Below are 24720 nucleotides of genomic sequence, written 5' to 3' on the forward strand. Positions count from 1 at the left end.
GCCTTACAGCAGGTCTTGTGAAAGTATTTGCCCTTCAGGAGGCAGCAAGTCTTACAGAAAATGGACTGACAACATCTTCTAACTCATCTTGGATAATTCAGATCACGGAGCATTTTCTGTAATTTATCAGAAGCATCTATTAATCCTTAATGAGGTAAAAACTTTTCAACGTTTCTCAACTAAATCTATAGTTGTCAAAAACCCCACACTGAACTGACATTTCCACCACATTTGCTGTAAAACCTTTTACTTTACTTGAATAAAAGAAAAGAACTTAGAATGATTCAATCCTTGTTCCCTGACACAACCTACAAAGAGATACTGGTGCAAGTATTGCTACACCAACAGGAATAGCCCGTATCTCACGTCAAGGAATATGATGTGCAAAGTTTTTATAGGCACCATTGATCATCACCATCCGTGTTGACAAGTTAATTGTCTGCAGATTTTCTAGGAAAACTAGAAACTTAAAAAAATTAACAAAATAAATGAGTTGAACACAAGCAGAGCATGAGCATCATGGGCTTATTGCTCTGGAAACGTGCAGATTCCGATATGCTTGAGTTCACTCTAAAAAGAAAATTTGGAGTGGTCAAACACTGCTCTCAGTGCTACTTAGGGTAGAGATATTATATACACAGCGAAAGGATTGCTTATAGAGCATGATCTCGGAAGAAAAAAATCCCAAAACAGCTGAACTTGACAAATCTGGGAACAAAACATTAATTAATCAAAGTAGGGAATGGTACTCACAGGCTTTGTAAAGTCACTGGAAGCATTCACATATTGCCAAGGGTCAGTAATGCCACAGCCCATACAATTAAGTAAAACTGTACAAACTATACCAGATGACACTTCCAGGAGAAAATACGGATGCAAGGGCTTTGGTTCTAACTAGCCAGCTTTTTATCGTAATAGCTATTTATTAGTTGTATTGTGGAAACACTTAAGGCTGCCATCTGAATAGCAGCTAAGCATTATAAAGGGTGAAGGTTTATGCTAGGCGGACCGGAGAGGGGCACTGTCCCCAGGACACGCTCTTCGTCACGAGGAGCTTGACACTGCGGGCAGGCCTGAGAACACATCCCCAGGTGCACCCACTGCACCGACGTGTGGGACAGAGAAGGGAGACCAGCGCACAACAGCAGCGCCTGTGGCGGCCAGAGAACGGACGAAGCGGGACAGGGACGCGCCACGAAAGCTCTGCCCGAGACCTCGGCAGCAGCGGAGCTGTTATCAGGAACAGGCTGATCACTGCAGGCAGGGAAGGCACGAGCAAGCCAGGCAAGCTGCGGACACGCACATAGATATCCCAATCCGTAACAAAGTTCACCCAGGACAAAGGAAAGCATTATACCATCAAAAGATGTAAACGTTACTTCATAATCCACCTCCGAGTTACCTCTGTGCTCACGGGTGCGAGCAGCGTCTCCTCCAGTTTCTTCCTCTGACTCAGTAAGGCCATGTTTAAAGCTTGCAGTTTCATAAGAATTCAGTACTCAAGTATGCACGGTGAAACCCACCGGCTGCATTCAGTAAGTAGCTTTTTAAAGGGTAGAAGCTCTAGTTGAAATGCAAAAGTTTAATTTTTTAGAGTTCAGATAACTTTTAAATCTTCCAATTCTTTATTAGTTCTTAGCACCACACTAACAACCTCCCATGAGACATCCAGATTTTTCTCATGAAAAACTTGAATTAAAGAGAATAAAACCAGAACTTATTCTTGATATTAAATACAAACTTTCTAAATTTAGATCGGGATTATCCTGTCATTTAAATTTTCCACAGACAACAATGGGAGTTTATTGCTGGACAAAGAGCATGGGATTTGGCACTAATGGTACTTTTAAGTGTGACATTTTAGCTATAAAAAAAGTCAAGGAGCCAAGTAGTCAGTGTATATGCCCAAGCCTCCATTCGTCTCCTCTTGAGTTGAAACAATTTACACAAACCAAGAATCTAAACTCATAATTTTCACTGTAATTGCAACAGCTCCGTATTTACAGCGCAGCCCGATCCAGTGCCCGCTGGAACCATCTGTAAGGCTTAATTTGATTTTAGTAAGAGTTCGATTAAAGCCCTAAAAGAGTTTACAATACAGTTTGGGGGTTTTTTAAACAGCTGTGACATCAATAAACATTGGTTGATTTGCTCTAAAAACAAAAGATCCCACTCAGTGCTATATACATGACAAATAATGGCTTGACAAGACATTTCCAAATAAATAATCTTTTGGAAAAAAAATAACTCTAAGAAATACAACTGATTCATGCTAAACATTTCCAAAGCCGATAGTCAGAAGATCTCTACCATACCATCCTCAAATTCCTTATGAAAATTTAGAACCAAAACCAGTGGGGATTTTTGTAGTTATAGAATTGAAATTGCAAGGCAGAGAGAAAATGCTCCTTTACCTGTAATATTTTCAGTGTAGACAAAATGCCAGTGTAAAACAGAATAAAACGTGGCGAGATGTGACCATCTCCCCTTAACCAATTGACAGATAGCCGTAAATTAACAAGTGATGTTTATTAGTTTAATATTCAAATATGGTGAACAGAATGAAAAGACTGCTCCATATAAATGAGTGATTTTGAAACCCCTGAAATTACAATGCCGACTCGGCGAAGTGAAGTGCATTTGAACCCTACCTCTCCTCTGTCATAGTCTTGCACATCTCATCAAGAACTCTTCACAGAGTATAACGTTCAGGCACACAGATTTTTCTTCTCTCAGAACAGTGCCAGGCGCTCTGTTGAGGAGAACTGGCACAGCTCCACTGAAATAAAAAGGCTGAGGCTAACTTACGCTGAGCACACGCCCGGCCCTTGCAAATGAATTTCCCATGGACCTATTTCTGCAGCCGTCAGCTCGGCAAAAACCCATTTAACAGTAGTTTTGCTTGATTCAAGGTTGCAGAATTTGGCCTCTGCTCATTTTTGGGTCCTCTTGATTTGATGCCATATGCTGAAGTGCTAAGCATAACTTGGCAGGGGCTTTGCCCTCCCCCAGCATCTTTTGTTTGGTACAGACATTAGGAAATAAATTAACGAGTTATGCGTGCTTTTCTTTACAGCAAAAAGAAGGAAAGAGTTTTTCAGATTGTTTCTGAATCATGAACCGACAAAGATTTATAATAAAAAATTTATATGCAAACCTCTGCAGTGTACCGAGTTGAAATCAACCCCGTTACACAAAGACCCTGCCTTAAAACATGAAGTCAAATGCAAAAAAACCTGATTGTAACCAGAGCAAAAATCTGATTGAATACAGCAGCCACCACTGCTCATTAGTAAGGTGTCCCATGGACGGCTGTAAAAATCTGACATCACCCCCACACAGCTCTAAAATGTTAATTTTTGTATGTAATAAGTGGAGGAATACTGCAAATACACCCAGCTCAGTCCCTGTAAAATACCTCCCAGATAAAAGTTATTTCTTCAAGTGTAAAAGTAGGACTACTTATCTGGAAAAACTATACAAACACCCCCTCTTCATCTCCCCAGCTGCAAAAGTATGAACAGTGTGCAAGACCAGAAATCTTTATGGACAAAGTTTATCTTCCGAGTTTTCATTCACACTTGCTTCGTTAGTTTTTAAATATCCCATGATTATTTTTTTTTCGGTTTGTATTCCTAAAGGGCCAGGTTTGTAGAGAACTTAGCAGAACTCATATAGATAAATAACCTGGGAACCATTTAACCCCCAAAAGATTTAGATTAATTTGGATACAGCTTTGACAAACATTAAATCTCTTCTTTAATGATGTTCCTCAAACAAAACAGTTAGCAAAATATCTGAATTTCCTTGTATAATGTCACATTTTAATGTAAACATCAAATAATGTACCAAAAGTTTTACCGGAAAAAAAAAAAAAAAAAAAAATTAAAGCGGCACAATTCTTTATACCACTGGAGAAGGGGGGAGGAAAAAGCCAGATTACAAACATTTACACATGCATAGTGGAAAAAAAATTAAACAAACAAACAAAAAAGTATTTTACTAAATTCACGCATTTTTTTAAAATAGTTATTAAATCTACTAAGCACCAACATACCTAAAAATTTATTTTCAGCTTCATGATTCATTTAAAAAACCTATCAAATTAACTTTTCAAACAAGCTTATATTACTAGCTTGTCCAAAAATAAAATGTAGAGGTTTTTTTGGATTTTTTCTTGGGTTTTTTTTTGCTTTTTGTGTTTTTTTTTTTTTTATTGTTTATTTTAAAGTATACCAATACTTTTTATCTGAATGTTTCCAAACAATGGCATAGGTGTCTGCAAAGAATGCCTTTACTTTACCCTACAGTGGATGGAAAATACAATACCACATCATACAGAATCTAAAACTATAAAAGTCTGAGAATGCAGCATCCCTTCACAAAAAAGCTGATAAAACTGAAAGTATTTAGAAGATGCTGCACCTTTATTTAAAAAAAAAAATTAAATGAATTTAAGCAGAAATAACATACATTTTTACATTAACTGGCCATTTCTGGTACAGAAACCCAGCATAGTACGCTAATGTTATTGAATAAATGTAAATGCTACTTACAATCTTCTTAAATACAATTTAAACAAACTTTTTTTTTTTTTACTTTTTTCTTTTTTCCTTTTTTTTTTTTCCCTTTTTAAAACTTGTACAGGTAACCTCTCAGCTGCTAGTTTAATGCAACATATCATTAACATTACACAAATTAAAAAATAACATGTTTGTGTTTTCCTACAGAAAAGCTTCCAAAAAACCGACCCACATCAAAAAATGCAAAATAATGGAATATAATTAAAAAAATTAGTTTCAAGTCTAGCAGCAAAGCAATTAAGTGAGGATATATTTACTAATATAAACAAAGGGAATATTTGCAACTACAGGTGAAGCCCCAACTATCTTAGATCTACTGACACAAATAAAAATTAAATTCTCTCTAAAAAAAATAATCTGATTATTTAAAATAGGAGTAAAAGCCATTGCTACCTGATGAACTACCTAGGCTAAGTTCCTGAAACAAAGACAAAGGGTCGCTATTCTTTTTTGTCTGCTCAGGAGGAGGTTTGGGCTTTGGCGGAGCCCGCAGAGCACTTGCGTAGGACATGACAGGCTTGCTCCCACCAGCGTTCTGCTGGCTGTTGCTGTTCGATTCGACGATCTGCTTGTTGGGCATGAGAGGTGGGAACTGGCCAAGATGTTGTAGCACGCTGTAGTTGAACGAATTAGATAGCTGTATGTTTTCGGCCTTCAGGTGCTCCTCTGGGGGCTTGACCGTCTTCGGTGGAGCTGCGAAAGGAGTAACCAGAGTTTGCCTCAGTGAACAGCTCTGACGAAGGAAATCTACCTAGAGTAACCCCAGAGCAAGTACTGCACAAGTACCACCAATTTTCTGTGTTTAGTCACTCTTGGTCCTAGGAAATGTCATAATTAAGTTCTCTAGCTTCATTTCCAACTACTGGGTCTTGTATTACCCTTGTCAGCAATGTTGAGAAGACTGACGTTATTAAACATATTCTCCTTGTGCATGTACCTACAGAGTTCGTACCACTGAACCTGCAATACTGCACAGGCGGATTTAGAAGATGCACTGAAGGTAAGCTGCTTCAGAATAGGATATACTCTAATTTAAACACTTTATCCACTGAGACAGCACAAAGACTATTTCATTCTTCTTGCTTTATGGCTTAATAGGCTAAAATTAAAATTTACAGCACCATATATAATTCATTCTCAAACAGCAATTCAGAGTCCTGAATCCCAACCAACTAATTATTGATATCTTAGTCTGAATGCATTCCTGCTAATTGATATGTTCTTGCTCCACATGTAACGACTCCTGTAACTATCAGAAAAATGGTGCTTTAAACCATAGGTATAAAACTGCTTTCAAGTGAATTTCCTGAATCCTAATGAGGTACTTACTTTTTTCTGGAGAATTCTGCTGTCCTACATAGCTAGAGAAATGTTACACTGAAATGCAGGTACATGTTCTATCTAAAACAGCCTAGGAGTTGGCAACAGATATATTCTGTAATTATTTCAATCTTTAAATGTATGTTTTTTTTTTAAGTGCACATACAAAAGTGTACCATCAAATGAATATAAAAGTATAAAAACATAAGTCTAGAGTTAAGTTTCTGACTGGAAGGGTCACACACAGGCTTTTGTTTTTGATAAAGTACTCAGGAAAAGCCCCCAAGAAGCCATAACCCAAACCATAGAAGAATGAATATGGAAGGAACATAAGCAAACCAGTTTTTCTAGGGTTGCTACGATTCCAAAATACCCCAGAACACAAGCAAAAAACCTCCTCAAAATAACCATAGCACTCAAGAGAAGACAAGTAATGACAAGCAGGGCCAGAGGTGAAATCTATGTGTGGTAGAGGTGTCTAACTGAAGAAAAAATACGAAATAAACATATTGAGTAAGAACTTAAATAATTTTCTTTCCCCCAACAGAAAAAGCAATGCAAATCAAGCTCTCAAACTGCAATTTTGGGAAGTGCCTGCATGTAACAACACTGAGCAATTCACAGCAGCTCTCCTTGCACTCCATAAATCCACGTTGATATAACCGAATGCTTGAGCTGCAGCCATTTCTGATGTACAGGAACTCTAAGCCCTTGAACGGTCTGGTTCTCAGGCAACGAACACAGGCACAGGTCTAGTTCATAGCATCTCATTCTAATGGATTTTTATTTCACGAATAAAAATCAACAGTAACCAGAAACACTGAAGTTATTGGCCATTAACCCTTGGCACTATAAAACACATTTGGACTTTAAATATGACCATCGTAGCCAGTGAGCTGTAAACGCAGAACAGCAGAGCAGCCATAAAAATATAGGTTTGTTTGCGTGAACTATTAGATAGAAGGTGATGTTGCATATATATTTATTTACAAAACAGAAACCATGCTTAACTACAATTAAAAAATGTTTTCTTAGCAGATGCAGACACTAGTCAAAACTTGTCCCTTTCATTTAGAATTTATCATTTGACAGCAAATGTATAGATATGGTAGTTCTAAATACACATATTTCCTCTGAGGATTTTACTCACAAACAGGTTCTCAATCTTTACATTAAAAGCAAGGAAATGTGGTATCAGCTGATCCCAGTGTAACCTTGCTAGGGTTCCTGAGCTCCTCTTAGATAACCACAGTCTTGAGAGCAACTTCAGAGATGGATGCCGCTCCTGATGACACATAACATCATGCATTCAGCTCCTTGATTTTCAGTAAAAATATAAATAGACTGAAGGAGGTGCCCTGAGCTTGAAGCTTTGAACTTAGCACAAAAGATAATGCCATAAATATGTGTTTGTAAAGTAACATTCTCACACTTTGGAAATGAAAATGCACATTAGGAACTTAACTCTTGAGCATTGCTGCTGATATAAACAGCTTTTTTTTTTGTTCAGTCTACACTGCATGTTTCTACTTCACAATTACTATACTATGAAATTACAAGACAGTTTAGGTTTATAAAATTTGACCAAAAGCAATTAGATCTTTTAAGGGCAATAAAACCAGCTTATAAATATTTTTTCACCTTATTAGATGTTTTTAGTATTCACACTAGAACTTTGTTCATATCTTTATTAATTTTTAAAACATTATCATTGGAGATCCTTAAAGCAAAATCATGGAGAAGGAACTGCACTATCCTGGTTGTTTTGTTTTTCACAAACATTAAAAATATGGAGAACAGAAGGATAGCTGCACAACTACAACTCTCTACTTGCAGCTTTTTTAAATCACTGTAAAGTTAATTTAGTTTCTCTCTGCTAAATCAATCAGCACTGCTACTACCACCAGGGAAGCCAGGTTCCAGTATGATTCTTCCATGGTGAGAGTTTAAACTTCATCATTACTTTGATGAAGTACTAGAATTTACTAGGAAATACACTGAGACTACTAATTCTATTTATGTTGTTTCTCCCTCAGACTGTAATAACAACAAAAAATATAATTGACTCTGGAAACAAATAAATATCTTGCAAATAAATCCCACCAGTTACCTTAGCTCCTTTTAGCAAAAACTCTGTTGCACTTGAAACCACTGTAGGAGAATATGTGGGTTTACTAGAACTTTTGTGAGAAGACTAAGGAGCAGTATTGCTTTTTGTAGATGAAGAACCCTCAACCATATTCTTCTTAAGACATCAGCAGTGTACCGGAATGTTAACAAGACAGCAAATGAAAATAGTATTACTCTAAGCAAACCTTTAACTACTAAAACAATGAATACTTCAAAAATCTTTGCTTAAATTAGTTTCAGGATTTGAAGAGATGGCAGCAAACGTTTTGTGGAAAGAAAAAAAAAAAAAATCCAACTCTGATTTAGACTTGCTCACTCCAACTCAAACAGACTACTTGATGGAGTGGAGAGGGCAGCAGAGAAGCGAAGATCAAGTCTGTACCTACCTAACAACTCCCGCGGTGGAACTGCTCTGTTGGCTCCATTGCATGGAATGTTTGGGTATGGGGCAGATGAGGAGGAGTTTACCCACAACTCGGGTGATGAGTAGTTGAAAGATGACTGATTACTGTGGTCCTGAAGCTCTTTACACTGACCAAGACTCTCTTGAGGAGTGCTTAATTCTTCAGAACAAGCCTGGACTGAACTAGAGGAAATTCTTCTTTGGTACAACGGCCTGCCTGGTCCTCTTGGTTCATACTGCAAACAAAAAAACAAAACAAAAAAGGCCTTTTGCTCCTTTTATTTAACCGCATGTACCAAACACCATTTTTTCATCCAATTTTTTCCCTGCAATGCCTTATGAAAAATATTTTTTTTAAAAGGTCTTTGCATTTAGAAAAAAATCGATGTTTCAAGTTATATTTTGTATATTGCAGTCACCATTAATGTGCTATAATCACACAAAACGGACACAGAATTTTAGAGGAAGTGCAAAGACCATCAACTGAAATTCCTTAATTCTTATCAATCTTTACATCTTACACTCCGACGTGGCAGACGTTATCACACAGTGAGGAGGAAGATACCCAGCATTTATAAAGGAAGCACAGAAAGAGAAGAAGAGCAAGAGAAAATGTTCAATTACAACGTAGAGAGGAAAAAAATGGCTTTTAGTCTCCATAGAACAAATGAGTGACTTGAACACCAGGATTTGGGGAAGCTTGATACATTTGTGTATTGGATTTTGTGTACGTACACACAAAACAAATACACTCTGGAGAAGTGCACATCCTCAGGAAAAATAATGCAGAGAATTTTATCTGAAACCACGGGAATTACTTGCTTCCATAAACCCTGTAGATCATGTAGATTAAAATGGCAGGGGCTCCATTAATTAACCTGGTGACTTCAAGAGTTCAGGTTTAAGAAGCCTCTAAACTTTCTCAAGACGCAAAGTAAGCCTGTTGTATTACAGTTTGTTTATTAAAAACAAAACAAAAAAACCTACCACAATATTTGCCTCCTTCTGCACTGTACTAACAAGAGCACAAGTAACGGAAGTCACAGAAGTAAATCTACACTTGGTAAAGGCAAAAAGTAAACATCTAATGAAATGTCATTAAAAGTTAGCTAAGTAAACATCGAATAACTTGCTTGCAATGCCCCAATATTGTTATTATATGATCCACAAAAAACAGATGGGAAAAAACAGTGCATGAAAGAAAACTGTAATATCTCATTATAGCTGTGACACTATTATGATATATCAAGGGAACCGCACTCAAGATATCCCGTCACTTGACTCTCTTGAGGATATTCTTTAACAACAAAAAAAACAAAATTCAGAAATTACTGCCTAAATCGTACCCAAAAAGCATACTTTTTATTGAGTTTAACGGGCAATTTTGGTAAGCAGTCAGGAAGTTATCAAAGTTCTGGACACTTGCAAGTACAGGACCAGACGGCATAACTTAAGTATTCCCTTTGATACGCAGTTCAAATCTGGTTTGACTAAACATACGCAAAAGCTTTCAAGTATCAAGTCAATGATCAGTTTTATAAATAGCGATTGAGAAAACAGTTGAGTAAGGACACCAAAAGTCATGACATCTTCCTTCTTGACACCTGCCTATATGAGGGATCTCTGTTACAAATACACCTAACACTGCATTTTGATTTCTTTGTATATTCAGTCCTACCTACCAGCTGAACTAGCAGTCTTGCAAACTTTACATGCAAGTCTGTGTCTTGTAACACTTTTACTGCATTTGGCATTTCTGTCACATATTTTGATAGGAAGAAGTAATAAGAACTAAACCAAAATGCACTAATTACATAAAGGCTCACTCTATTTGTCTTCAGATAGCAGGAGCTGTCACAAACTCTGTAGGAATATTTATTAGTTTATTACTGCTGAAAAGCCATTGTTCCTATGTCCCGCTGTACTGACAGCATTAACTGTTGTCATAAAGTATTAGATTTTATACAAGGTGGTATGGCTTAATGGACCAAGACACAGAATTTTAAAATGTCTATAAAACCAAATCTTACTACAGCTCTAGCTGGGCCTGAGGACTCCATTAACATCTCTGCATCTGTGTAAGACAGAAATTTGTAAAATGAACTGGAATTCAATATTAGTTATTTTGCTCAGGCACATTAAACTAAATATTTTCTATTTTCAAAGTGGAAAGACATTTAAATACGTATTACGTGGAATAGTGATGAGGAGGGATACCCCCACGGCTTCCGTAAAAACCTGGACAGAAGTGCATCACAGAACAAGCCACTTAACTTTATGTGCAAACATTGGATTACATCCAGTCAGTGCAAGATTATCTGAGAATATCAATTCTGACATTCCTGGAATACAACCTGGCTTCAGCATACTCCATGTCTACATATCATTCACTCCTTAGCGCTCTGGATTCCAACAGGGATTAAAAACTCCTGTTCAAAACATGACCTGTCCTAGTTGTATGTGCTTGCATAGTCTGCATCCTTAGAGTCCAGAACAGGAAAAGACTGAGAGGGATAGAGCCAGCTCTGGTGTGGCAGGGTTTGGACCCAGATTCATGCAGCACAGCTGGATACCTCTGCAATGATTTCTGAGACTCTGAGCCCCCAAAATACACAGGATAGCTTTACACAGAATTAACTCTGGCCAGGTGGGATTTATTAAATCAGGTTTTGTACCACGCTAAGAAAACTGTACTGCTTTGGTCTCAAGTTTGTATGAAAAGTAACTCAACCATATTCGCAGTTTAGCACCAAGCCAACTGGTTGGCTGATTCAAGCTGACTTTCCAGAGAGTCATTTCATGACTTTGCACCTGGGATGTGGTTAATTTGCATTCCAGGCAAATGACATGCAGATAATAGAGCAATGATTGCACAAAAACTCTGAAAGCCAGGACCTCCTGTTTAGTAGGGAAAATGTTACACCTGCAGTGATGAGAACCCTAAATATACACAGGGTGAACAGAGAAGCCGTAGAGAAAATTTTTACCTCACAGAAATTCCCAGTGTGAGCTTTTAATGTGTCAGGTATTTTGCATTCATGGCCACTTCACAATATAATTTTATATAAAAATGACGTGACAATTACATACACAGACAAAAATGCCTACCTCTTCTAAGCTGTGGAGCGAAGAAGCAGATACTGCTCGAGATGTAAGTGGATGAAATGGCTCCTGACCGACTGCATGCTGATGATTCTGTATTTGTATAAAAGGGTTTTGTTGTGACCTATGGGGCAATGGAGGTATACCATAATGAAAGCCCTGCCCCATAAGGTGATTCTGCTGTAGGTTAGCGTAAGTCCACGATCCATCAGGCTGCAGGTATTTCAAGGGAGATGGGGTTATATGTTCAGATGGCATTGAGAAAGGGGGATTGTATATTTGGGGTAAATGCTGCTGAAATGCTGGGTTACTGGGTATTTCAATGTCTCTGTTGTTTTCAGTGAAGTTAGGAAAGTGACCGCTGTGGTTAGAGTTGCAGGAAGGAGAAGGGAGTGCTGGTGGGCTTCTGGGCTGAACTTGTCTGTATTGCAACAGTCTTGACTGAGGGGGTGGCATTTCAGCTAAGTCCCGACTTTCACTTTGATCACGGTGTGACAGTTCTCTGAGCAAATCCTGGAATCTGTATTGACAGAATAAATGTATCAAGAAAAAGAAAAAATGTTTTGCTGAAATCCTACTCTTCTTGAGGTTGAGAAAACTCAAAGCACAAAACACTGAATTTAAATATACTCATCTTAGCGCTTACTGACCCTAACTTCAAAGGATATGACTGTGAGCAATCAGAAATTAGGCACAAGAAGATTAATTGGATGAAATACCTACCTGAATCATCTCAAAGTTTTAATAACTCTTGAGATTTCCTTTTCAGTCAGAAGAATCAATTTTTTGTTATCTCTTAAGAGACAACTAAGGTAAGGATTTCCTGCTTTATTACACAAAGTAAAAAACTTCACATAGTTAAAGAAAATTTTAACCCCTTAAAAAGCAAAAACCAGACCAATCAGGACTTCCCCTCACTTGCACAGTATACTTCCAAACTTCTTCAAAAGGTCAAGAATATTCAACTCAACACTTCACAGAGTCAGGTAAGAGAGCATTCAGAGACTTTATCATGGCTATAGCAAACAAGATGGAAAATAAAGCATAGTGGGAGATGACAGTAAACAGAGGCAATTTAAAAATCCAGCCTTTACAATATACGTGATTAAAGCTGATGACCACTGGAACCATCTTTCTGTTTACGTTCAACAGCTTACTTTCTTGCCCCCTAATGCTCCATCTCAAATATAAGTGGTTTGTTTTTTTAAATCTGCTTTTAAAAGCAAAGGCTTGTTGAAAATGAAGAAAAGTTAGGGGTTTATTGGGCAGCAGTGTTTGGGGTGGGGTTTGTTTCTTTTCAAGCACATAAACCTGAGACTGCTAATTCAATTTGAAGAATTTACAACTTAAATAGGCCTTAACTACACTCAGACACCTCTTTTATAAACACAAGGTTGTTAACTCTCTAGCCATTCTTTATTCTATAAATATAGCACTGAAAAGCTCCATAAAAGTATTTTTTCCACTACAGCTTTACTACCCAATATACTAACAGAATAAAGTATAACACATAATAAAAGCATAGTTGTAAGTCAGCCTGCCAACTATTTTAACCTTCATAATAACAGCAGCAAAAAGCAATACCTTTAAGTGTCTTGCACTTGATCACAGTGTTACAGATAGGTGCCCACTGCTCAATTTTATACAAGCTCTGATGACTCAGTAAACAAATACCTTGAGTATGTTGCCTCTGTTTCATCTTCTGTATTACTGGCAAGTTTCCAGTTTGCCCTAACTTGCTGCTGTTGATGCAATCCAATTGGTTGCTGAGGAAGATGTGGTAGATGAGGATGGTGATGGTGTTGATATGGAATAGTGCCTTGACTGAGATAGGCATTATGTTCACTCCATTGCTGTAACCTGGCTTGTTGTTGCTGCCTTATTGTTTCCAAAGCTACATTTCCATGCATACGATCTATAAAAATAGTTTTAAAAAAAAAATTTATCTAATGCCCCTTTTTAAAGATCTTTATGTCAGAAAAAAAATAATACTTTTAATACAGTATATTCTTGGGCCTACTAACTGCATCGCAGTGTATAACCTGGTTATTTAAATCATATGGAAAAATCATATAAACATGAATCTTCTAATAAAGTGCTGAATATTCAAACATGCCTCAAGCAGCAAATTATGCTCAATGACATTACTTATGGAAACTAACCCAACAATGACCCAATTCAGAGCAATATGCCTGAAAAGGTAAATACCTTCTTCATTTTCACTTCAATGTAGTTATAACTGCACACTCTGAATTTAAATAAAGGAAAGTCACCTACCTAAAGTCTCCCCTAAGGGCATTCCTGATGGATTCTCTTCAATGAAGTTGTTCAAGTGGGTTGGCAGAACAGGGTTGTGCTGTGCAATAGGCCTCAAAGGATTATTGACTTCTTGTAACATAGGTGGGGGGTGCTGTTCTGAAATCACAGCATCTACAGCAGGAGAATGTGGTCGGTGGGGAATTGGATTATTAAGAAAAGATTGGCCGGGGCCTGCCTGGTAAGCAGGGGAAAGCTGCGAAGGTTGTGGAGGCTGCTGATTCAAATGATTATGCTGCTGAACTACCTGGCTTTGTTGGGGTGGCATTTGGTTTTGTTGTTCGGGCAAATGATTTTGTTGTTGACTTAAAAGGTTTTGCTGCTGTTGTAGAGGATACGGGTGCCTTGGTATCTGTGACACGTGCTGGAAGTGGCGGTTGGGAACTGCATACTGTGAGTGGGGTGGGGTGAGATGTAGGTTCAGCTGCCTGGGGTTAAGATTATCTTTGCGGTGAAATTTAGCATTAGCGTAACCAACACTGGAACGTGACTCTGGGCTTCTATTCTGAGAATTTGCTTCTAAGTCAACCTAGAAAAAGAAAATTTAAAAACTTTTAAAATTCACATTAAAAAACCCAAACAAAACACACGTCAATGACAAATAAATTCATTAAAAGAGGGAATATTAAAAAAAACCAAACCACAAAACCAAACCACAAAACCAAACCCTAAAACAAAAAAAACCCAAACAAACAAAAAACCCAAACAGAAAACCAAAACCCAACCCAACCAAGACAAACCCACCTGCTTGGATTCTACAGGCTTCTTCTCAGGTGTTCGAATTTTACTGATTTCAGGTCCTGCAGTGTTTTCACTTTTACCTAAAAACATTTAAGAAATTATTTAATTCGTTCCAATGGAAAAGTTTTTATTTTGAGAGGGTTTTCTTCCAGACACATGAAAATTTAGACTTATTTGTATAGCATTTACAGCATCATAGACATTTAATGTAATTTACCCAAACAACACCTTTCCTTCAATCTCTGCACTTTGTTCATTAATCATCACTAAGTAGTTCCTCCAAGTTAATTACAAATAACATCAGCAGTAGTTACCACTGGACTGCAGAAGACAGACAGACCAATTATACCCTCAGAAACACACACCCCAACTTTGATTACTTCTTCCTCTGAATCTCACAATATCTTAGTTATTCTATTCGTAATGGCAAATCACATGTTATTTCCTCAAGTCTGTAGATCCCTCAATTTCACGCGAAAGAGAGAAAGGGAAAAAAAAGCCCTTTCAAAATACTCTATTTCAAGTAAACACTCCCTCAAAACAAAACTGACTTGCAATGCAATTTCAGCAACTAACCATTTCGACTTTGTTCATGTTGCTCCTTGTCTTGATGCTGAAGCTGCTGCTGTTGTCCTATGCTAACTGGTGAATGATGTCCCAGGCCATAAGGTATAGGAGACCCACGCCCATGTGCCTGTAACAGGTTCATATTATATGCCATAGCTGCTTGATGAGTAATGATTCGAGGGTCAACTGCAAACCTACCCTGATACCCCGTCCATGGTACCTACATAATTAAAAAACAACAAAAGATGCAATCTGTAAGGTACATTAAAGAAAGCAAAGTAACCAGCACACTGATATTACATCAGTAACAAACCGTTTTCCGTGCATCAGAATGACCTGACACGCTAACACACAACTACAGGTGGTGCTGGAAAGGCAGAGCGGTAAGGGCAGGCCTAGCAGCAATGGGCAAAGAGCAAAGATTTTGGAGGACTACCCTGGGCGAAAAATTTGGTATCAAAACCCATTCTTGCTTCAGTGGTTTCAAAATTCAGAGAGAGAAGACTGATGGACAAATTCTATTTTAGTAAACTTCATATTCATCTCTTCTCTAAATAAATAGAAGCGGGTGAAGTTCAAGAAAATAAATCCCTTTCTCCTGTTAGTTAAAAGGAACTAGTTAAAAGAGGGGTGAAACATAAAAGACTCTAACCTGAGGAATTCTTTATGGTCCCTTTAGCACCCAGTGTTGTAGTCTCGTAACACAGAATGAGCGGGCGTACCATACCTCTGCGCCCACACGACACTTAGGGAAGTTAACACGGCTATTGGTAGAATCAAGAGACTACCCACACGTTAAGAATGACAGGGCCACTCCAAAGTGTCTACGCTACAGGACACATGTATTGCAGATCATCTTCCTAAATATTTGAAGTAAAATCGACCTCCTGAAAGCATGTAAAAAAGTCAGGAATTTTTACAACATTTTAAATTTTATTCCTAAAAGGAATGCAAAGGAAGACAGCTCTGGATCAAATTAGTTCAATCTTGCCCTGTAGGGAATTTCTTAAAAGGAGGAAAGTGTATGAATAAAAGGAGAGTGCAGGGAAAGTAATCATCAACACTCAGGCTGACAAAGCATCCTTTACTGATGACAGAAGACAACCTCCTCATGTTTTTACTTTGGATATGGAAACTGCCTTAAACAGAGCAAAGAGACCATTTTATGTTACATATGTAATAAACACATTTTACTTCAGTCCCTACCTGTTTTTTAGTGTAACAACTTTCATGCAATTCTTTTTTTAAATTAGTATTTGCCCTTGAAATGTGCACTTTGAACTTTAGCTTTAGGCTACTATGGCATATGTACAATCTCAAGTCATCTCCAGAAAGCAGCTGCCTCATTAGTACCTCAGTCTTTCCACTTTATTATTTTAAAAAATCCATCCTCAGGGAAGGTGAGCTCAAAATACTTATTTTTAACAAATTTCTTTTCATTGGAAATACATAAAAATATATTAACCTTGGAAGATTAAGACACAACTTTTAAAATTATCTTGGTTTGATATTAATTTAATGTGAGCAAGCAAGAAAAGATACAGCTGCTGGCCTTCTCACTGCATTTAAATTTACCCATCAAATGCAGATTTCTAGTAAGCTAGGAAAAAGGAAAACTCCCTGACCTAGCAAAGAAAACCAATCTGTAGCTGCCAGCTGATCTAAGACATACAACTGAAACCAGAGTTTCTACAGCAAGCCCCCTATAGAGCATCCATAACCTAAATTACAATAGAGGACCTATATAATTATTAAAAAACAAATTAAGCATATGCCAATGTTTGGCATTACAAATGGTGTTAAACACATCTGCATGTGTGGGTTCCATGTCCTGCGTGTCCTCAGGAGTTGTGTACAACACACACATGTTACTCCACACCATCACTTATGCAGCCTTTGTTCTTTCCCCCCCAATTCTCCTCCTGGAATATGTGAGCGTGGAGGTTAAAAATAAAGCAGAGACTGCTTCTTTCATTTGTGTAAGTTTTGGTGAGGTAGCTCGATTTGTAATGCAAAATTCCATACGTAAATGTTGCCTGAAAGACCTGATTAGGGATTTTCATTGTGTTCTCAAATGTCATTAAGGAAAAGGATTGGAAAGGAAACGGTTTGCTATGAGGTTCTGGAAGAGGAAAACATCCCATTATGCTTATTTTTCTTATCACTTCACCTCAGATACCTTGCACTGCAGACATCCAAAGCTGGTAATTTAAACTGTATGAAGCCAATAAAGAGAAACAAGCTCTGTCTGAATCACCTATGTCTCTCCCATGATTAAGAACTGGACTGGGCAATTAATTCAGATGCAGGTATCTCAAGTCAGATGAGACAGATCCCACTGGTGTGCCTAAACCTAGAGCTCAGAAAATACACCAAATTACATGGACACGATCTTGCTTTTTTAGGTTGCCTGGAGTTATTTGCAGGAGCAATGTTTTTAAGTCCTAATTTTCTGGTGGTCCTCTGCACAGCCACTCCTAGAGCCAGCTAAGCCCACATATTTGAAGTAAAGTGCTGAAAAAGCTTGCAAAATATTCACTAACTGATTTTGCCATTCATTTTTTGTACATACAATAACGGGGTGGGGGGAACAACAGAAAATTAATTCTTACAGGCAAAGGCACAGACATAACCATATTTCCTCCATAGACAGCAGGTACATATAGAATACTTGTCCCAGTGTGTGGATCTATCCTTTGAACAGGACTTGGAGATTTCCCCAGATTGGGGTGAGGTCCCAGAGGAGGAGGGGGAGGAGTATATGCTCGGATAGGATTTCCGATTAGAACAGAAGGATTGGGCTGAACTGAAAAGAAAGAAAAAAAATATATCTAAATACAAAAAAAGAAGATATATACACAAAAAGAATATGAAGATTCTTTCTTTCTTTTTTCATCTTAATAGTATCTATCTTTATAACGCATGAGTGCAACTCTAACAGCATAGGTCTGATATACTGAGAGAAAGCATTAATCAAATCCCGTATCCCATTCCAAAAATTTGAAGAGGCAGAAAATACGAGTTGAGATACAGAGAAACAAGTAGCCGGTAACTGCATTAATGTAAGAATGTCCCAAATCAATTAAAATATGCTGACAGTCAGAGCAGCTGCTAAACACTGCATCAAAAACTAGATTCATGCTCCTTTCTTTAGCAGGGAAGACAAGCTTTAAATCAATGCCTTTTCAAATTAATAACAAAATTATTAAGCTGTTGCATGCTACCTTGCAAAAGTATGATCAGTAATATCTGGATATATGACAGCACAACACAAGTTCGAAGCAAATCATAAAAGAGGTGATGCAATATACATCCTAACTCTTACAGTGCAAATACACTGGTAGAGTATTTTACATTATGAATTTTAAACACAGCCATTTTTAAGAGGCCAACAACAATGCTGTGTTAAGGCTCTAAAGTCAGTGTGCACAACACCTGTAAAGGGATAGCCTCAGAAATACCTAATGTCCACTTAACAGTCTATAACCTGTTTCCCAAATGCACACAAGAAGTAAATGACTTTCAAATAGAGAACAGACCAGATAGTAATTTGACATAAAATGAGTATCAACTTCACTGAAGCAAATCAGTGTGAGCTCAGAGGAATTCCTTCGGTAACAGCAGAGATACTTACCAATTCCATCAGGTGGGAAATGGTCATTCTGGTTATGGTGATGGACCTTGCCCTTTAAAGGGAAAAACAATAATAGTAATGCTTTGGCTTCTTATGTAATCCAAAGCTTTTTATTTCAAGTGAACATTATAATTAAATACAAAATAGAGTTTGAAAGAAGTTAGCCCAATATGTTATTCTTACACATTCAACTGACTAGTTCCATCACGTGACTATGAATTCATGAAGTTGGACATTAAATACCGTTAATTTAACTAACAAGTGGGTCACTACAGTCCCTTTGGGGATACTCTCTCCCAAGGCCCGTTTTCAGATGCAAAGAGAGGTACAGCAAGCTACTTTGAGTTTCTTTTCTCACCATTTTATTTCCTGCTGTCTTACTTCCTTTAGGAGCAACACCCAGTACTAACATAACCCTCAGTACTCCTCTTCTGTGGCAGCACGATCCATTTTCTTCTCCAGGTTTCAACTCAAGAACCTTGGAGACCAAGTAGCCACCACCAGTTTTACCCAACTGATCACTCAGCCTCATTAGACATTGCCTCCCTACCCCATCTCATGTATCTGCTTCTGGACTTTGGTCCCTTTGCGACTACTCCCCCAAAAGCACAATATAGTAGAGCCAAGATCCAGAGTACTCTGAGGAAACTGTTTCTCCTTGGTGAATTGTACATTAGAGAAGGAGGTTAGCAGAACTGAGTTATCCCTCCTACATGCTCAGGAGTTCATAGCATCAGCTAATCAGTTAATATTCATAAACTGTGAGCACACATTCAAATGCCAATATGCTCTCAAGTAATTTGCAGGATAGGAAAACCTTACTTAATCTGGACCTAAGCACATTCACAAACTTTAAATAAATCTAAAAACCCTTTGATGCTGCAAAACTTTTCTTGCCCAGGTGATAAGTCTAGGCAGTTTTCCAGCAGTCTGAGCAAATTTGTCAGGGTACAAAGACAGGTTGTTCGACAATGTTGACTCATGCATAAACCAGATTAAAGAACTGGTCCCTGAATTCTCCTCTCGTTTTAAAAATGAATTATTTAAAAATAAAATAATAATTGCTTTTCTTTGCAGTACTTAAACAAAAGAAACCTGTTTATTCACTAAAGAGAGCAAGATTCAATCTAAAAATGCAGAGGAGCTACATGCCTTAATCACTCATGGTTAGTACAAGACATTTCTGTACCTGTTATGCTGTCAGTTAGCATCAAGCTGTATGTGCAGAAGTCTAACAAATCTCTGTTCTACCTACCATACTTATATTTTATTTTAAAACTTAAATAGCAAATAATCACATAAACTGGTAAGAATAAGAGGCCTGCTGAACAGGAGCTTCAGCATGTAAGGACATCAGAGTGGTAAATGTAAGTCAACTGGGGCCATTCATAAGTTGAGAAAAGGAGATGCCGGCTTTCATTTGTCTTTTTCCTTTTATGGTTTTGATGGCTTAATGACTTTACAGTATCTGTTATTAACTTAACGATTATAATTTCTCAAAGATTTCCACATCAAGGACCATTTCTCTACCCATCTACAAAATACCTAAACCTACACTTCAGCTGATGGCAACTGAAAGCCTTGGAACACAGATACACTCAGGTTCCTCCAAAAACTTTCTCCACCTTCAGAGTATAAAAATCCACATTACATAAAGGCACTTAGAGTAAACTCAGACCAAGATCTAGGTGACTTCAGGCAGCTAACAGCCTTGTCACTCTCAGGATCCCCCTTTAGTCAACAGGCAGGAGAAGAGAGTATTCTCCAGAGACTTAATCAGACCTGTGGTCCTCACTGACTGTATAAAATATTGAGGACGATGATGCATCCCTATTAAGTGCCTGAATTCAGGCCGAAAAGCTGGAGCACAGGCAGTGAGCAGGAGGTAGGCAGAGTCGTAAAATTCAGAGCCTAATTTACCGTACGCTAACTACCCTGCGGGAAGCTCCGACTTCTGAAAACTTTCTATTTCCACATCATCACCTCTAATAAAGGTTGTGCCTATCCAAATCTGCTGTTCTGTCTGCCCTTCCACCATCCCCAGCCAAGCCACACAAACACAAGTGAAGGCAGATGCCCTCACAGACAGGGCTGCCAGGAAACACAGCAGCCCACCGCTAGCCAGTTCCGTATTAGTGTTTGCTTCTCAGAGAGACAAGACTGAAACTCTTTTTCTTCTTTAAAAAATAAACAAGCAAGGAGGTTTTTAATGCCTTTACATACATCCAAGAGCAATTCTGCTGAATAAGATGCCGTTTTTACAAAAATCACCTTTCCCTGCATGCGGAAAAACAAGCCCTGAACTGCACAGATGTCCGTGAACTCACCACAAAATACTGTATCGGAGGCTCTTCTCATTTTTTCACTACAAAATACACCAGCACTAGGTTTTTAATCTTCCATCTTTTGATGTTAAATATTGTACTTAGGAGGTCAAAAATAAGCAAAGCTAACCATCTGCTTTTAAATCTTGAGCAAAGGGAAATGTATCACTTATCACAGCCATTTTCTGTGTGTGTTTGAGTATTACCTGCTAGCTTTACTTCTGTTACTGCACATGCCAGCTGTCAATTATATACAGAGGGAAGAGACTTTATCATAATTATGATATAGGTGGTTAAAACACTTCAGATCTTAAATACAGATCTGAAAATACAGTGCTGGCAGTTTAAAAGTGTCTCTTCTGATTTCTACAGCACATGTGCTTACTTTACCAACAAACTGGAAGAAAAATAAACTGAACAGTCTATTCACAAGACTCTCACTACCCCCAAGCCCTGCTTTTTTTAATGTACTATACCTGCATTTTCAAATACTCTTTCATTTTAGGAAACAAAAATATTAATAGTCACATTCTATCATTAAAGAAAATGCATTCAGGGGTGATGCAGTCATGAAAAATGAGAGTGCAGCAATGACTTTTTAAATACAATAATTTTTTAACTCGCAGTCTTCTGTAAGCCTACTGTTTTGACACATGACTAGATGCTTTAGAAATCTGGTGTTTGTTTCAGAAAGTAATGCATCTTGATGAAGAAACCAAACGTTCTCATTTAGAAACTCTCTTTGGGAAGGACTGCCAAAGGGAAGGCTTTTTTTTTTTTTACTGTTGAAGTTAAAAAACCTGTTGTAAAAATTTCATTTAAATGATACAGCCTGCAACAAAAATGCAAAGCTACGGAAGATACATACGTTTCTTTCTTCTTGTACAACAGCATTCATCACAAAGCTGACAACCTGCATTTTAGTTGCATCTCTAAACACAATTTAAATTTAATTAAATTATAACTCAGATGACTTTGAAATTAACTACAAAGAACTACTAAAATATAATTACTAAAATGTCATCCCCCCAAAAAAGCTCCAAAATATAGTGTTATTCTTTATCATCCTAAGGAAGCTATGTATTTTCATCACTTCTTTACTTGCTTTTACAAAAACAGCTGATAAAATTACTCCCATCTTGATGCTAACGAAATCTGGTCTTCTGAATTTTAAATGTTACTTCTAGATTAAACTGAATCGCTTTTGGCTATTATTTTGTTGTTTCCTTATACTCTTGCCACCACCTGTATCAACCTGTTGTTTCTCAGGGTACAGTCAGAGCACAGGCTGCCGGGGATAGGGATTGTCTTGTGTTCAGAGGGTTAACTTTGGCTTATCTAAATACTGAGGCCAAGATCCATGGTTGAAGTTCAGCAGGGTCATTGCAACACAATCAATGAACATGCCAGAGTGACCCAAGGTACATGTTTTAGTAAGGAAACAAGGCTTGGACAATCCCAAGCTACACTGCTAAACATAGCAATATCCTCTGGAATTTGCATTCATATCTGATTGCATTGATGCCATTTTAGAACAAACAGCTTGTTCCATAAACCTTTTATATCACTTCTCAAAAGGCATTTATTTCTACGTTCACTTCCACTTTCTGACAAAATGCATCATCAGTAAAACCTTACCTTCGGTGGTGACTGCTGTTGTTTGGTGGTATTCACTGAATGTTGATGCCGCAGAGCTCGGGGGATAAACTCAGGAGCCAGTGGGTTCAACACGTAAGTTTTCTTTAACTCCAGAGCTTCCAGCTGAGCTTTGATCTGTTCAAATGTGATACCGTGGAGACTTTCATTCTCATGACATAGGGCAATAAACCTTTCCCAAAATTTCCTACGGAAACAATTTTTAGAAACAATAAAAAGAAGTAAGGCTCGATGGTTGTTCTTAAAATTAAAACAGATTTAATATAACTGTGTGGCATCTTTATTTTTCATGCACTTGTTTTACACACGAAGTCATCCATCCTGCAACCTGATCCATGCATCTGAACCCCACAGCATAATGCAAAGCTCCCCAGTCATTTAAAATGAGCACATGGGTCTGCCCATGCATACCAGATCGCAGCACTGGCTGTATATCACATTTAATATTAATGTCATGGACAGGTCGAACTTGGAATTTTTTTCTCGCAAACCAAACAGAGCGAACACAATGCTTAAAATTCTGGAAAGCATGCGATTTATGGAATTTATTAAAGCTCAGAGTCACAGGGATCATATAGCTTCTCAGTCCCAAAAGATGCCATAACGATTCTATGAATTTAGGCAGATCATTCGATTCCAGTGTCACAAATACCAAAGTTGAGATACACCCTCAAAACTACTCTTGTGAAACACTTCAGAGCTACGTGAAGATTAACATGTCAGGAGTATCTAGAGGGCCTTTGGGATCCCCTGGTGGGAAACAAATCAAACCGTAAATTTTATTGCGTGTCAGGTATTTCTATGACATATAGAAGAAATTTCAAGCCAGAAAGACAACCATCATATGACACATGACTTTCCCCATGACAGTTCTGTATCCAACTTTTTGGAGGGTAAAGGAATTATTTAAACCATTTAACAAAAGAACATTCCTACCTGTCTTCTGCTTTCTCATGACACGTCTTTCTATTGCTTATTAAAAAAGTCTTCATATTTTTAACATCCAAAGCAGTATCTATACAAAAATTTTACACTTAAAATTATTTTTTTTAACGTCAAAAGAACTTTCTGGGTGAAGTTACTTAAGCTTAAAAGATATTTCCATAAGTTCTGAAGATGTCACTTTAAAAGAAACCTGATTGAGCTGTTCTCTTTCAAAAAGAATCAAGAGTAATGAAAGTTACTGAAAAAGTATTAAAAAGACCGTTATTTTAAAGGTGTGCTGACTATAACTCATTCTAGTTCGCCCCTCAATAATAAGGTCCGGCCTATGAGCAAGCACTGTTACATCCCCAAAACCTGTAAAATGAGAGATTGCTGCACACTAGTTTTAACAGCAGTGTCACGTTTTGTTGAGTAGCTGGCTTTGTGGAAAAGTATAAATGTCTTTCTTGCAAGAATACTCTAATGTTACTGATGTATTTAAGAATTCAAAAGACTCTTCCCTAAAAGCCCATCTTCTGTTGTGATTTTATAGAAATACAAAATGCTCTTTTAAAATTCAGGATGCAAGATGGTCCTTTTTCTGCACTTTGCTGTAAGGCAAATATATCTTGCAAGGTTTTAAGTGAGGATTAAAAACCAAAATGAAATACTTCACTGGGATGCTTTAATGATGGAACTCCCTCTGATTAATCAATTTAGCCACCAAACCTTCTGCCAAGTACCACAAATCCACTGAGACCCATCCACTTTTGCTTAAAATGCCCCCAGCAGTCTCTCTATACATGGAACACTTGTACTGGGGTGTAAGAACAGAGAATAAAATACTGCTGTCTCTGTCTTACAGTGTGCTCTGGAGTTTAAAGGGAGTGTCTGCCAAAACAGCCCTGTCTAGTCCGATTGTAACACACAGAAATGTAATGATTACCCTGGGCATACTTCACAAAGCTCTCTACAACTATCATTACAGAGTCCTGACTCATTTTGACAGGTATTAGAATA

At 37.7% G+C, this 24720-nt stretch overlaps 1 protein-coding gene across 5 annotated transcripts in view; it reads right to left on the bottom strand.

The window, feature by feature from the left end:
* Positions 1–2509: 2509 nt before the first annotated feature.
* The window catches only part of HELZ (helicase with zinc finger), a 90920-nt gene continuing 68709 nt past the window's right edge, over positions 2510–24720 (bottom strand). For all 5 annotated transcript variants that reach the window (XM_075111693.1, XM_075111692.1, XM_075111690.1 and 2 more), the window contains 10 exons: positions 22759–22963; positions 18797–18848; positions 17775–17968; positions 15172–15382; positions 14599–14675; positions 13816–14383; positions 13213–13453; positions 11545–12058; positions 8420–8672; positions 2510–5276 (listed from right to left, as the gene is read on the bottom strand). In XM_075111693.1, coding sequence (XP_074967794.1) covers positions 4945–5276; positions 8420–8672; positions 11545–12058; positions 13213–13453; positions 13816–14383; positions 14599–14675; positions 15172–15382; positions 17775–17968; positions 18797–18848; positions 22759–22963 — 2647 coding nt within the window. In that variant the 3' untranslated portion in view covers positions 2510–4944. The remainder of the gene's footprint in view (positions 5277–8419; positions 8673–11544; positions 12059–13212; positions 13454–13815; positions 14384–14598; positions 14676–15171; positions 15383–17774; positions 17969–18796; positions 18849–22758; positions 22964–24720) is intronic.

This window comes from Phalacrocorax aristotelis, chromosome 16 (genome assembly GCF_949628215.1).
Source record: "Phalacrocorax aristotelis chromosome 16, bGulAri2.1, whole genome shotgun sequence".
In the NCBI taxonomy this organism is placed as follows: Eukaryota; Metazoa; Chordata; class Aves; order Suliformes; family Phalacrocoracidae; genus Phalacrocorax; species Phalacrocorax aristotelis.